The sequence below is a fragment of the Larimichthys crocea genome, chromosome III, assembly GCF_000972845.2.
Source record: "Larimichthys crocea isolate SSNF chromosome III, L_crocea_2.0, whole genome shotgun sequence".
NCBI lineage: Eukaryota > Metazoa > Chordata > Actinopteri > Sciaenidae > Larimichthys > Larimichthys crocea.
The window spans coordinates 46678547-46690077 of record NC_040013.1 but is presented as its reverse complement, the minus strand read 5'-3'; the positions used below and the strand labels follow the sequence as shown (position 1 = coordinate 46690077).

The following is an 11531-nucleotide window of genomic DNA, read 5'->3' as shown; positions in this document are numbered from 1 at the left end:
AGTACAAGTACTAAGACATGTAACTAAGATCAAACCAGACATATTGTTACTAACTTGAACATTCTCACATCAGTGGTAGTAGAAGATGTAATAGTCCCTGTTGTAGTGTGAAAAGCAACATTAATCTTGTTGTTAGTCATGTTTATAATTAGCTTTCTATATGTGAAAGTGATGTTTTGGCCCTAGCAACATAAAACAGTAATGGACCAAAGTGTGCCGTGTTGTTGTTGTGTGAACGGAGACGTGAGCTTTCGCCTGCATACCCTGAAGGAGCACTTTGACTTCACAGTCAAAGAACAGCTTGACAAATCAGGCTGCTTTCATTGTTTGAAGTTCAGGGGTTTTCTGAACACAGCCCATTCTTCTCTGTGAAAAAGAGATACAACCAAAACTTGCTTATTCTTGTTATTGCTTATTCTTTGGTGCTTGTTTCTCTACTTGAATCCCATTTGTTTACTGACCTATAACCAACTACCAGAAACAAAACCAGTTAGACATTCCAACCATTCTGCTGTCTTGACTATGATAAATAATCCTTTGCACTCTCTTTCCATTTAAAGATTTTGTCCCATGCTAAAAAAAACTAGGCCTTAATTCCCTTGATTTCCTGAATGGCATCAGGCCTGTAACCAAATGATCTTTTCTGTCTGAGGTGCTATAAAATGTGTCCCCCCAACATATTCCAACATACTGATTCAGCAGTGATCCCCAATGCTCTAATCAAGCTTATTTCTAAATCTTTTGGACTTGTCTTGGAATTGAAAAGTTATGGACTGTGCTTTTCTGTTAGCTTTGAAGCACAGTCTTAACACAAACTCAGTTACCAATATGTGTACTGAAAGAGAAGAGAGCTATAATCATATCTCCTGTTCATACTGGCTGTGAAATCATCCCTCCTAGGTCCAAATCCAAATTAAGAGATGGGGGATGACATCAAAAGTCTTCATACTGTACAAAAATGCATTCAACCAAAGTTCAGCTAAAGTTCAGCCAAAGATATAAGGCTTGAGCTGTCTGAGCTATTATCTTTCAGAAGTTTTTTTTATATAAAATTCCTTTTGTGTTACTACTGGACTTTGTTAAATAAACACTGTCTGGGGAAAGGAAGATCCTGAATTGATCTGGCTAACTCAGAGATAGCCTCATATTAGTTTTAAACTTTGGAATACATTTTGGAGTCCTGCATGCACTAAAGTATTGTATTAAAATATACATTGAAGTTATAATGGTGTAGCTCTGCTGCATTTGTATGTTGAATCCTCATATATGTGATGGTGTCCCACAGGGGTCAGTTTCAGATCCATTTCTGTTCTCTAATTTACTTTTGTTTACCTATGACCTATGCTGATGTTATATCTTTATGTCGATGAAGTTCTGACATGGGGCTAAAAGAGCTGGAAATGTCATGAAATTGTGTGAAATCTGACAACATTTCAGTAATCTCATGCTAACTCGACCAAGTTCATAACTAGGTTTGTGCTGTTTAGCTTGTGTAAACCTCAGAAGATATAAATCGATGACAGGGACTCCATTCAAAACTTGTTTAGCTTGTCAAGGGACGGTAGCAAGTAAAAAATCATAAATTGTATTGATTATATCAAAGCTGTATGATTTGTCTATTAAAACAAAGTAAGAATGAACTGTACTTTTTCAAGAAAACCCTTGATTTTTGTCCTGCCCAGGCAGATAAAACCTTTTTTTCAAAGGGGACAACAATCCTTGGTATTACACCTGTTCTACGAAACCTTTAAAATGCGATAGAATGTTTTGAATATCTTTAGGGTGTTGGTTTTTTGACAAATAAAAGAGAACTCTTCTGTACAATTTTGTTATTTAGGTTCTGAAAACCTACAATTTGACTGTAGATAAAACCTTATTTTGCGTTTTCTAAGATGTTGATTTTAGGGCGGAAAACTCTGCTGTCATCAAGAGAGAATTTATGGAGTACGGACAAAAAAAAAACCCAATCTCAGTGTAACCAAAACATATTACAAATGTTCCTTTTATGGATGTTTAATTGGTAGTGACAGGTTTACTGTTGTTTTTGTTCCTCTGGAAAATTCAGACTCAAGTCGCCTGATGTGCTACATGCTGATCAGTGGCACAGAGACAAACCACAGTTCTCTTCAAGGTCACTCTAATTTACTGAAGGACTGGATAACACTGATTATTACATGTGTAAATGTACATTTAGAATGTGGAAAATACAATTAGCTAAATCCTGTTCGGTATGCATGCAGTAACAGATGGATGGGGGTGGGCGGTTTAGTTTTTCAGACACAATATTTTAGCAACCAATAAAAAAGGATGTGAAAGTCATTCAACTGATTCCTTTGACTATTTTTCCTCTGAACTTTGTCTGCACATTTAGAAATGATGACATGGCAATAAGAGCTCAGGTTTCTAGTCTCATGGGAAAAGAGTTTCAACCCATGCTGCTTGCTGGGATCAGTTGGTCATTGTGGTTTTGATGACACTGCAAGCCTTCATGAAGTCAAAACACTCACAAAAGGATCAACACTGAGCTAATATGTATTTTAAAAGGTGTGTGACTTTGTGGCTACTGGTCTGTACCCGGACGCAGGAGGATACAGTGAACAAACACTAAGATAAAGCTTCTTGGATAGCTTCATATTTCCACCAACTGGTTTGGCTAGAGACATGATATCCACATTGAGTGAACAGCAGTGTTTGGGAGGGGGAGCATCGAAGACTCCTCCTCACCACCACCAGGTTCATCAGTCTGCTTCCTCCTCCACAGGAAGCTCTGCAGTGTATAAACCCCAGAGCGGAAATGCTATTTTAGTACGCCTGCCACATTGTGACATGTAAGAATCAGGAGTGCATTAGAGGTTTAGTTGGAAGCATTGTTTTCATCAGATCTGACCACATTGTTTTTTAACAGGAATTTATCAAACCGCTTGGGGTTTGCCATAAAAATATATCCATGATTCCAGACCTAAATAAACAAAATACTGTGGTGAGAAATAAAACAAATGAGAGATAGATTGAATCAGAAATAGATTTGGTTATGTAACAAAAAAGAAACCGGCTTTGTGTCTGATTTTAAAGTTGTCTTTTTCCTCTGGTGTCCGGGAGCATGTGCACAAATGTTAATATACTAGAAAAAATATTTAGCTCTTTTCTAAGCTTTGACCTATCACTTAAATGATCTAACGCTCAGAGCTTCGAAAACAAGTCGTGGATGGGGTGGGATCTTGGGTTAAAAGACAATGAATGTATTACAGTGATGAAGTATGACTAATGGTTTGTGCAGAAGAGCTGACAGCTGTGTACAACGTCTTTTATTAACCAACGAACAAAGACTTATTTTGGGGGATTTTACAGAGAATGAATCCTGAACGCATTCACAGCCGATGACAAATTACTGCTGGCATGTTTTTATGACATATGAGGTCCATATGAATTTTCTTTTTTTCAAGGAGAGAGACAGCCCACCACATGCAAGAATATAATAGAGCAGTGACGCCCGCTCAGATGAGGAGCATCAACAGAAATGTGACACATACTGCCCTCTGCAGACCGTGGACTGTCTTGTCACTGGACACTAACTGCAGCAATGTATGAATCAAATACAAGACTGCAGAGATGTCTCAAGAACATACAGTATGAAATGTTGTTAAATCCTAGAAAGCAGATAATGAGATCGCCATATATTACTGAACAGATCCCCATTAGAGTTATAAAAAAACATGGAGAATCTATGCCAAGGAGCTGTTCTGCAGGCTTGTGGTAGAACACATCAACGTTTCCTTTCAGTTGTCATTATAATAAACCACTTTTAGGCATTTTGTGTCTTTATTAGAGAAAGAAAGATGACAAGGAATGAAGGGAGGGAGCAATGGGGAATGACATGCAATAAAGCCACCCTAACCCTTAGGGCACCCCTACTTTCACTATTCTGAACAGCAGACAGCTGGGAATTACATTTTATATTAGCTGGCTGCTCTTGCTGCTGGTCCCAAGACCTCATAAGACGCCATCACTGTCTCACCTGCTGAACAGAATATATTTAAAACAGCTAGAGTGACAGGTATAACAGTAGCAACACTTGACAGGTTTTTTTTTTTTGTTGCAGTTTTCTGACAAGCACCTGGAAAACGCCTATACTAGGTGTACAGTAGCAGTAAATAAGCTCACTATGGCAGGAGTTTTGTATGTTCTGCCATAGCATCTCTCAAGAAAACACCCCGGTAACCACCACTGTGTCACACTGTCACACAGGAAGAGACAACTTATACAGGAGTGCTATATCAAGTGATGAAGAAGAAGATTGATGCGCTTAAAAGATAATGTTTGGTCCCTGCTGCACATTTAGTTTTGTCCCGCAGACACAGAAAATAATTGATGTCTCCAGGTTCTTTGTCAATATGGCAATTATATGACATTTTATATACAGAAGTGTAATTTTTAAAAAGGACAACAGCACACACATTTCAGTTCAACTAACACAAATTTGCATTTTATTTAAAACTATCATTGTAGAAGTGCACAGCACCGGATGAAATCCTCCGCGTATAGAAGAGCAACAATCTCTCTCTGCAAATAAACCGTTACATCTAGAGGACTATATTCTTTACTAGTTTGACAAAAGACACTCAAAAATAAAAAAACAAAACAAAAACAGAACACCAACACAAACTGTGCTCTCTTATCTCAACCACAAAGTCCCTTTTTGTAACTGCCTTTAATTTAGCATAGTAACAGTCAGAAAGGCTACAGGCAGGAGGCATTCGTACATTCCACTTTTCTGAGGTAATCTGGCTCAAATAAATACAAGACTTTTGGTCTGTAGCTAAATTATACAGTAACACTAGTGGGTACAGAGGTGCAAACTCTGCCTCTAGCCGCGTCACAACATTCATACTTGATATCTCAAAAAAAAGAAAGAAATCCTAGCATGGGCTCTCCACAGAAAATAACAGCAGAGTATGCATATTGCACATTGCGTACATCTTATGGTTCAAAGTGCTGTACCAATCTCATCAAGTCTTTTCAAATTAAAAACACCTTTTTTCTCCTTCACTGTATTCTGTTATGTTCTAGAGAAACAGATACATCTCTTACTCCCCCTTCCAAAAAAATGACTAAATCCTGAACATCCATCATCTGTCAAAGCACGGAGCAGCACAGGTGTAGTGCATGCTGACTTGGTAAGCCCTGTTGGGAATGTTGGACTTTGGATCCAGTGAGGTAGTGATGGCCTGGGTGTTGCCGTGCTGAGGGCCGTTAGGAGGCTGTGGCCCAGTGGTAGAGTGGCTGAGGTAGGAGGCAGGCCTGTGGTTAGGAGCCAGGCCCGGCTGGGGAGCCTGCTGGGGATACTGCATGCTGGGCCGGTGCAGGTACTGAGCCACAGTGGCTGTCTGGCCTGAACTGTGGTACGCCGTCTGGCCCTGCTGCTGCTGACCGGGCTGCTGACACTTCTGCTTGCCGGCCTCTTTAACATCACTGTCATGTGCACTAGAAAGATAGGAACAAAGAGTTGGTTCATTCATGCCTCTTCCTGAATGTGTAGCATGAAATATAGAAATGATTGCCTGACTGCACTGTGTGTAAGCATGTAGCGTGTCAGTATTCATCTGCATCACTGTCACAAAGATGTATCCTGTAGGTTTTAATTTTTAATACAGTCACTTTTTAAATCATGTAAACTACAGACAGATACACACATGAGCTGTTTCTCAGCACATGGGACCAGGTTCTCCCATGTGTAGCCTGTCAGGCGCTGCAGTCGGGATGGCCATGTAGGGGACAGGTGGAGGATGAGGCGGGAGGTGGCCACACATGCAGCAGCCACCAGTGAGGGGGCAAAACACAAAAACACATGATCTGAGGGAAAAAAAAAAAATCCATCACCACAGACAGCAGAAAGCCACAACTCTGTATGTTTGTTTTACCATATGAATTATGAATTATTTTACATAAAGCATATAAAATGTACAGTAGCTGCAGTAACTTCACACTGGTTAGGTCATGTGTGGGCTGTCAAAGCTGCTCATCAGCTCCCTGTGCTAGGAAGACAGTCAACTAGACGGCAAAGACAGGAGTGCTATATCAAGTGAAAGATAGCCGCTGAAATGGACACGGCTAACCTGAGCTGAAGCTAAAACCCCCATCTACTTATTGATTTCTCCTTGGCTCATATCAGTAATTGAAAATATATCCATTTTGATAAACCAATATCTTTGTAATTCAGTTCCGTCTTCCGCATATAATCACATAAATTCAACCAAAATCCTATCAGAGATGAAAAACTTAGTTAAACTTAGCAGATATCGCAGCTTTTTTTTTACTCTGATGGATTTCATGTGATTTGTCATTAAGGCAACTTTAATCTCACATGTGAAGATATTCATTTGTAAATGATTTTATTAAAGTGATTTCAGTATACATATTAACAGAAGATGGGTGGACATAGGAAAACGAGTTACATTTAATTCCTATTATGTATAAATAATCAAAATATGTTAAATGGACACCAAACCTTTTTGTGTATACTGCATTTTCCCTCACACTGAGAAGATTATCCAAATGCAGTCTTTTTTTTTTTTTTGCTTAAAATGGCATTAAACAAAGACATTACCGAATTTGTATCCATCACAGCGATCAGTCTGAAAACTCTCTCTTCCCTTGTAAAGGCCATTTATTACTACAGTAACTCAGCTATTTCATTTCATCACAGTGTGTAGGGAAATATGGTGAGAAAAGTGGTAAGAGTTCAATCTATTTCATTTATACAGGGCTTGGACAGAGTAATTTCAGGCACTTGAAGAGCTTTCAAGGTACCTATAACAATCATTTCTAGACTCTGGAAGCCTTTCCTATCCTCACATCTGAAACGTTGCTATAAATGCTATAAAGTTTACACAGCAACTGGTATATATAGTCACTTATTTCAGCTGTTCATGCGATTATTTAATTCATGCTAATTTTCAGAATAAGGAATCAACAGAGATCACATTTCATTTGAATTAAATAAATTATATTATACAAGAATTTCCTAACCTTGAAAACATAACAGTTAAGATCAAACGTTTTCCAAACTTTTAAGACTTTGTATGAATCCTTGTATGTCCTTTGGGACCCCATTGAAAAGCTTCAAGAACCGCAGTAGGTATTTTGACCACAAATCGTCGGCCATCTGTAAAATGATGAAACAACTTACCTTGCAAGGAAACCTCCAGGAAGTAATCAGCATACTTGGCCATGTACAGTTTGGTCTTCTCCAGGCAGGTCATAGGCCAACCATCATGGAGGTCTCCCTCGTGGACGGCAATAGACAGGTAGTATTCTATGAAATGAGCAGCTGTGGGGAGGTACAGGTTCCACTGGAAGGTCTCCAGCAGGAGGAGCTCCATGTGAAGTAAACCCTGCTTGGTCAGGACCAGATTCATGGAGCTCATGCAGCCCAGGCTGTTCAGGGTCTCTAGCTTGGGCACCCGGTCCTCCCGTTCCTCAAATTTGCCTGCAAAGAGGAGCAAAACACTGTCACACCATGCAGAGCCTCAACAGTCACACACTGAAGCTGTGAGATCGGTTCCGAACTTACTGGCCAAGAGAAGACACGACAGTGAGACCATGTGAAGCTGCTGCACCGTCACATCATAGCGGTCCATGAAGAGGTCCAGCAGGTAGACGGCCAGGTGTCTGGCTGCAGGACACAGCCTGAAGCGGTTGCTGACGATGGCTATGAGGTCTGCAAAGTATCTTCTCAGGTTGAGCTGAGGGGACTGACCTTTGTAGGAAGGCAACTTGAGCTCCTGTTAGACAACAACGTTATATTTGAGATGTCAGAGCACACAGAACCTGATGAGCCTCTAAAGATTCATTTCCTGTAATAATATGTAGACACAACATAATTACAAAAATACACACACACAGACACAGACACAGACACAGACACACACACAGACACACACACACACAGGAGCTAGACAGATAAATTGATGATAAACTCATCACATATATACCCAAATGTGACCGGCATAAATCAGAAATCAAGAGTCTTCATTTCACAGTGAATGAATGAATGAATGAATGAATAAACACATTAAACAAACAAATGACAAAACACATGAAATAAATAAATAAATAAATAAACACATGAAATAAACAAACACAACAAAACAAACAAACACATTAAACAAACAATTAAACATGAAATAAATAAACACATGAAATAAACAAACACAACAAACAAACAAACACATTAAACAAACAATTAAACATGAAATAAATAAATAAACACATGAAATAAACAAACACAACAAACAAACAAACAAACAAACACATTAAACAAATAAACACACACATCAACTAACTAACTAAATAAGGTTTTTTTTTATCAAAATATCGAATGTTTGTCTATGCATTGATTTTAAATTTAATCAAATTAATTGTTATCTGGCTCAAAAACCTGATATTGATTGCTCTAACACACATACACACACACAGTATCCAACACTAAGAAGACAGATTTCACAGTGGGGAGGAATGTGTTAATAAATCTAAAATAACAGCATGAAATGTGCATAAAGCTGTGTGTTTCTGGCAGTGTCCTCACTCACTTTGTATCGTAGCGCCTGGTAAATATCTGCAGCGAGCTGTCCTTTCCACCATTGGTCCTCTAGCTCCATTTAACACAGTGCTTTGGAAACCTCTGAAAGGCAACACATGTGGAAATACAATCAGACCGGTCAAACTTCATGCTGAGGATGATCTGCTCCCTAAAAACGGAGTATTAGAGGCACAGCGACACTTTTAAAGCAGTTAGCGGATCAGCAGAACTCCTCCAGTGTATTGGATTTTTCCAAACTATGAAATACTCATATGCTGACGCTGAGGGTTGAAAAGTTGAGACTCACCCAATGAGCACATGTAGTGAATATTTCAGGCAGTTTTTACTGAAGTAAACTCCAATTCAAACTAGCCGGACATGCTTGCTCCCACTCATTGTTGTAGTCACCCTGAAGCTCCCCCGGCTCAGCACGAGTTCAGCAAACGCTACTGCTGCATTCAAGAGCTACCGGAAACACCAGCTCCAAGTTTGAGGGAGCGCAGGAACAACCAGCGGAAGTGAAGCCGTCAGGGTCAAAAAGTGAGAAACACAAAACTGATGGGAAAACAGCTTTACAGCCCACGTTTTTGCTACAGTGTTATATAATTTATCATGTTTTATCATATTTACTTCCCTAAAGTAAAAACGACCCCCCAGTCGCTTAATTCTTTGTTAAAATGACCTTCTAAATCTAGGCAAAATGTAACTTTTGACCAGTCCGAATTTCTCCCGAGGTGAGCTTAGCACCTGAAAGCACCACTCCATCGTGGTCGTGCAGACAGCACGCAGCCAATTACAAGTAAGTATAGTAACAACAACAACCAATCACTGGCCTGGTGCAGCAAAAACCTAATAAAGGAGAATTAAATCATCTGAGTGTCTCTGCATGTTATTGGAAAACAAAGTGCCCAAGTGAAAAAGAAAGAGACTGTTGGCAAAAAAAGTCAGTGCAAAGTTTTGATGGAATACACAGTGAACATAGAATAACACACAGTTTCAGATCATCTTACACAAAGCTTTCAATAAATCTTTGTGAAGAAAATGAACTCTGAGTTGTTGTGGATGGCTCATCGTGACAGGGCTAAATGGATGAGTGTAGTGGGATTTATCACTTTCACATTCAGGACTTAGAAAGTAGTAGGTTTACTTCTATGTGGCCTCCATATAATTTATAGATTGCCATCCATGATGAAGTAATTTAAAAATAGGTCAGAGTTATATGTCATTCCGTAGCATGTAAGATATCTGTAGCTTTATCTTATTCTAACCACTGTGCAGTATTTAAGAAACACCTGGACTGTTAAGTAATCTTTATACAGGGAATGAAATAAGAATGTTTTCAAATGTTCTAGGTTGTAGATATCTTGTTTGTTTTAAACTGAGATTTTACTCTAGTAATATTTGAACAAACCCATCTGTCACTATCTCTGCGTGTAATGAGTGTAAGCATGCATATTTGTTTATGCTTATTCAGTTAACAAAAGAATGCAAATGATTTAACATGAGCACTTGAGTCCATCATGTAAATGGACCAGATTCAGCTATACAGGCTATTTCTCAAAAATTCCTTAAAGGACTAATGGCAAAAAATAAATAAATAAAAGAAAAGAAAATAGCACATAAGCAATGACAAGTGTCTGAATACACTGCTGTAACAGCAATGTATAACTCATAATAAAATATCAGAAAATAGTTTATCGCCAAGTGTTTTTTTTTTTTGGTGCATAACAAGTAAAATAAAAACATAAGAAAAATGAAAAATCAAGCACTAAAAGATATGAATATGTGTACAGTATGTTTGAATGAAGTGAACATTACAAGTTTTGTGCAGGAATGTGAAAAGAGATCTAACTAATGTTACAAAGAAGTGAACTGACCTTTTTTGTTTTTTTCATCTTATCCCCTATCTCTTCGGTCAGGTCAGACTTGCTTGTTCATTTTTGCAGTACAAATTCAAAATGGGTCAGTTTGCCCCAGCAGCACAGCACAAGTCAATTTGACCCACATAAAGCAGCATCAGTGTTACAATGGCTTCTCTGTCTTTCAAGAGCAAAGGAAGTAATTTAAATACTTCCTCGAATATTTCAATTTGGTGATGATGCAGATGGAAATTGATGTATGCATTATCAAAGACCAAAGCTGATACGTTACTTAAAGCTATGTGCATTTGAACAGTATGGCAGAATTTAGCTGGAGCTACTAAGGGATGTCTATTGTTGAGTAGACAGTACCAGGAGAAACAACATTTATTAAAGTATTCTATGAGGTAAAACTAGTGTGTTGACTCATCTGTGGCTGCCAAGAAGGTTTATTTATTGAGCCAGCATGATCACACTGTCATTTATTATCAGGAACACATCTCCTCTTTTAAAGAACTGGCATAAGAAATTATTTGAATATGTAATACTGGAAACATCTACTAAAATCCAATACTGTTTTATTTGTTAATTCAATGTAATCAAAATGTTAGCAGTTATACAGTGCTGGAAGTAACCTTACAATTCTTTTATCTCTTTATATGTTCTGTAAGGAGCACTAGTGAAAAATTAACTAACAAAGACGTCATAGTGGTTCCATTTTGTGCTTAAATATAAAAAGATCTTTCCAGAGATTGTGGCTGCAGGCAGGGGGTGAGTCGTAAGAGGATTGGTAATGTTAGCTGCTCCACTGAAGGAGCTGTTAAGGTGGTGGGTTGTCTTGTTCTTAATGGACTGCAACTGTCTCCCAGAGGAAACAAATGGTGTCCCGGGTAGAGGGAGCTGGTGGCTGTCCTTTCTCTGCTTTTCTTCTCCCTGGTGTCAAGCAGGGTCTTGGTGGAGGCTGGTTGACACAGCCATTGACCTGTGAACAACCCACACTGCTGCTCTTTCGCTGAACTGCCTGACAGAAATACCAAAGTAGAGGAGGTAAGTTCAGTTATTGATATCACACCGGATCCGTAGGCAGTGTTTGC

The 11531-nt window shown here is 38.8% G+C and overlaps 1 protein-coding gene across 1 annotated transcript; it reads right to left on the bottom strand.

Moving 5' to 3' along the window:
- Positions 1-4461: 4461 nt before the first annotated feature.
- ccnj (cyclin J) lies at positions 4462-9077 on the bottom strand. Its single transcript, XM_019272806.2, has 6 exons — positions 8886-9077; positions 8589-8680; positions 7571-7781; positions 7187-7486; positions 5691-5850; positions 4462-5481 (listed from the first exon to the last, which is right to left on the bottom strand). The coding sequence occupies exons 2-6, from the start codon at positions 8655-8657 to the stop codon at positions 5127-5129; spliced, it is 1095 nt and encodes a 364-aa protein (XP_019128351.1). The 5' UTR covers positions 8658-8680; positions 8886-9077; the 3' UTR covers positions 4462-5126.
- Positions 9078-11531: the final 2454 nt, after the last annotated feature.

Coding starts and splice junctions, on each gene's coding strand:
- ccnj (XM_019272806.2), bottom strand. CDS start 8,657: ATGGAGCTAGAGGACCAATGGTGGAAAGGACAGCTCGCTGCAGATATT. Junction 7,782..8,588: donor ACCAGGCGCTACGATACAAA/GTGAGTGAGGAC, acceptor GTTGTCTAACAG/GAGCTCAAGTTGCCTTCCTA. Junction 5,851..7,186: donor CCTGGAGGTTTCCTTGCAAG/GTAAGTTGTTTC, acceptor TTTTTCCCTCAG/ATCATGTGTTTTTGTGTTTT.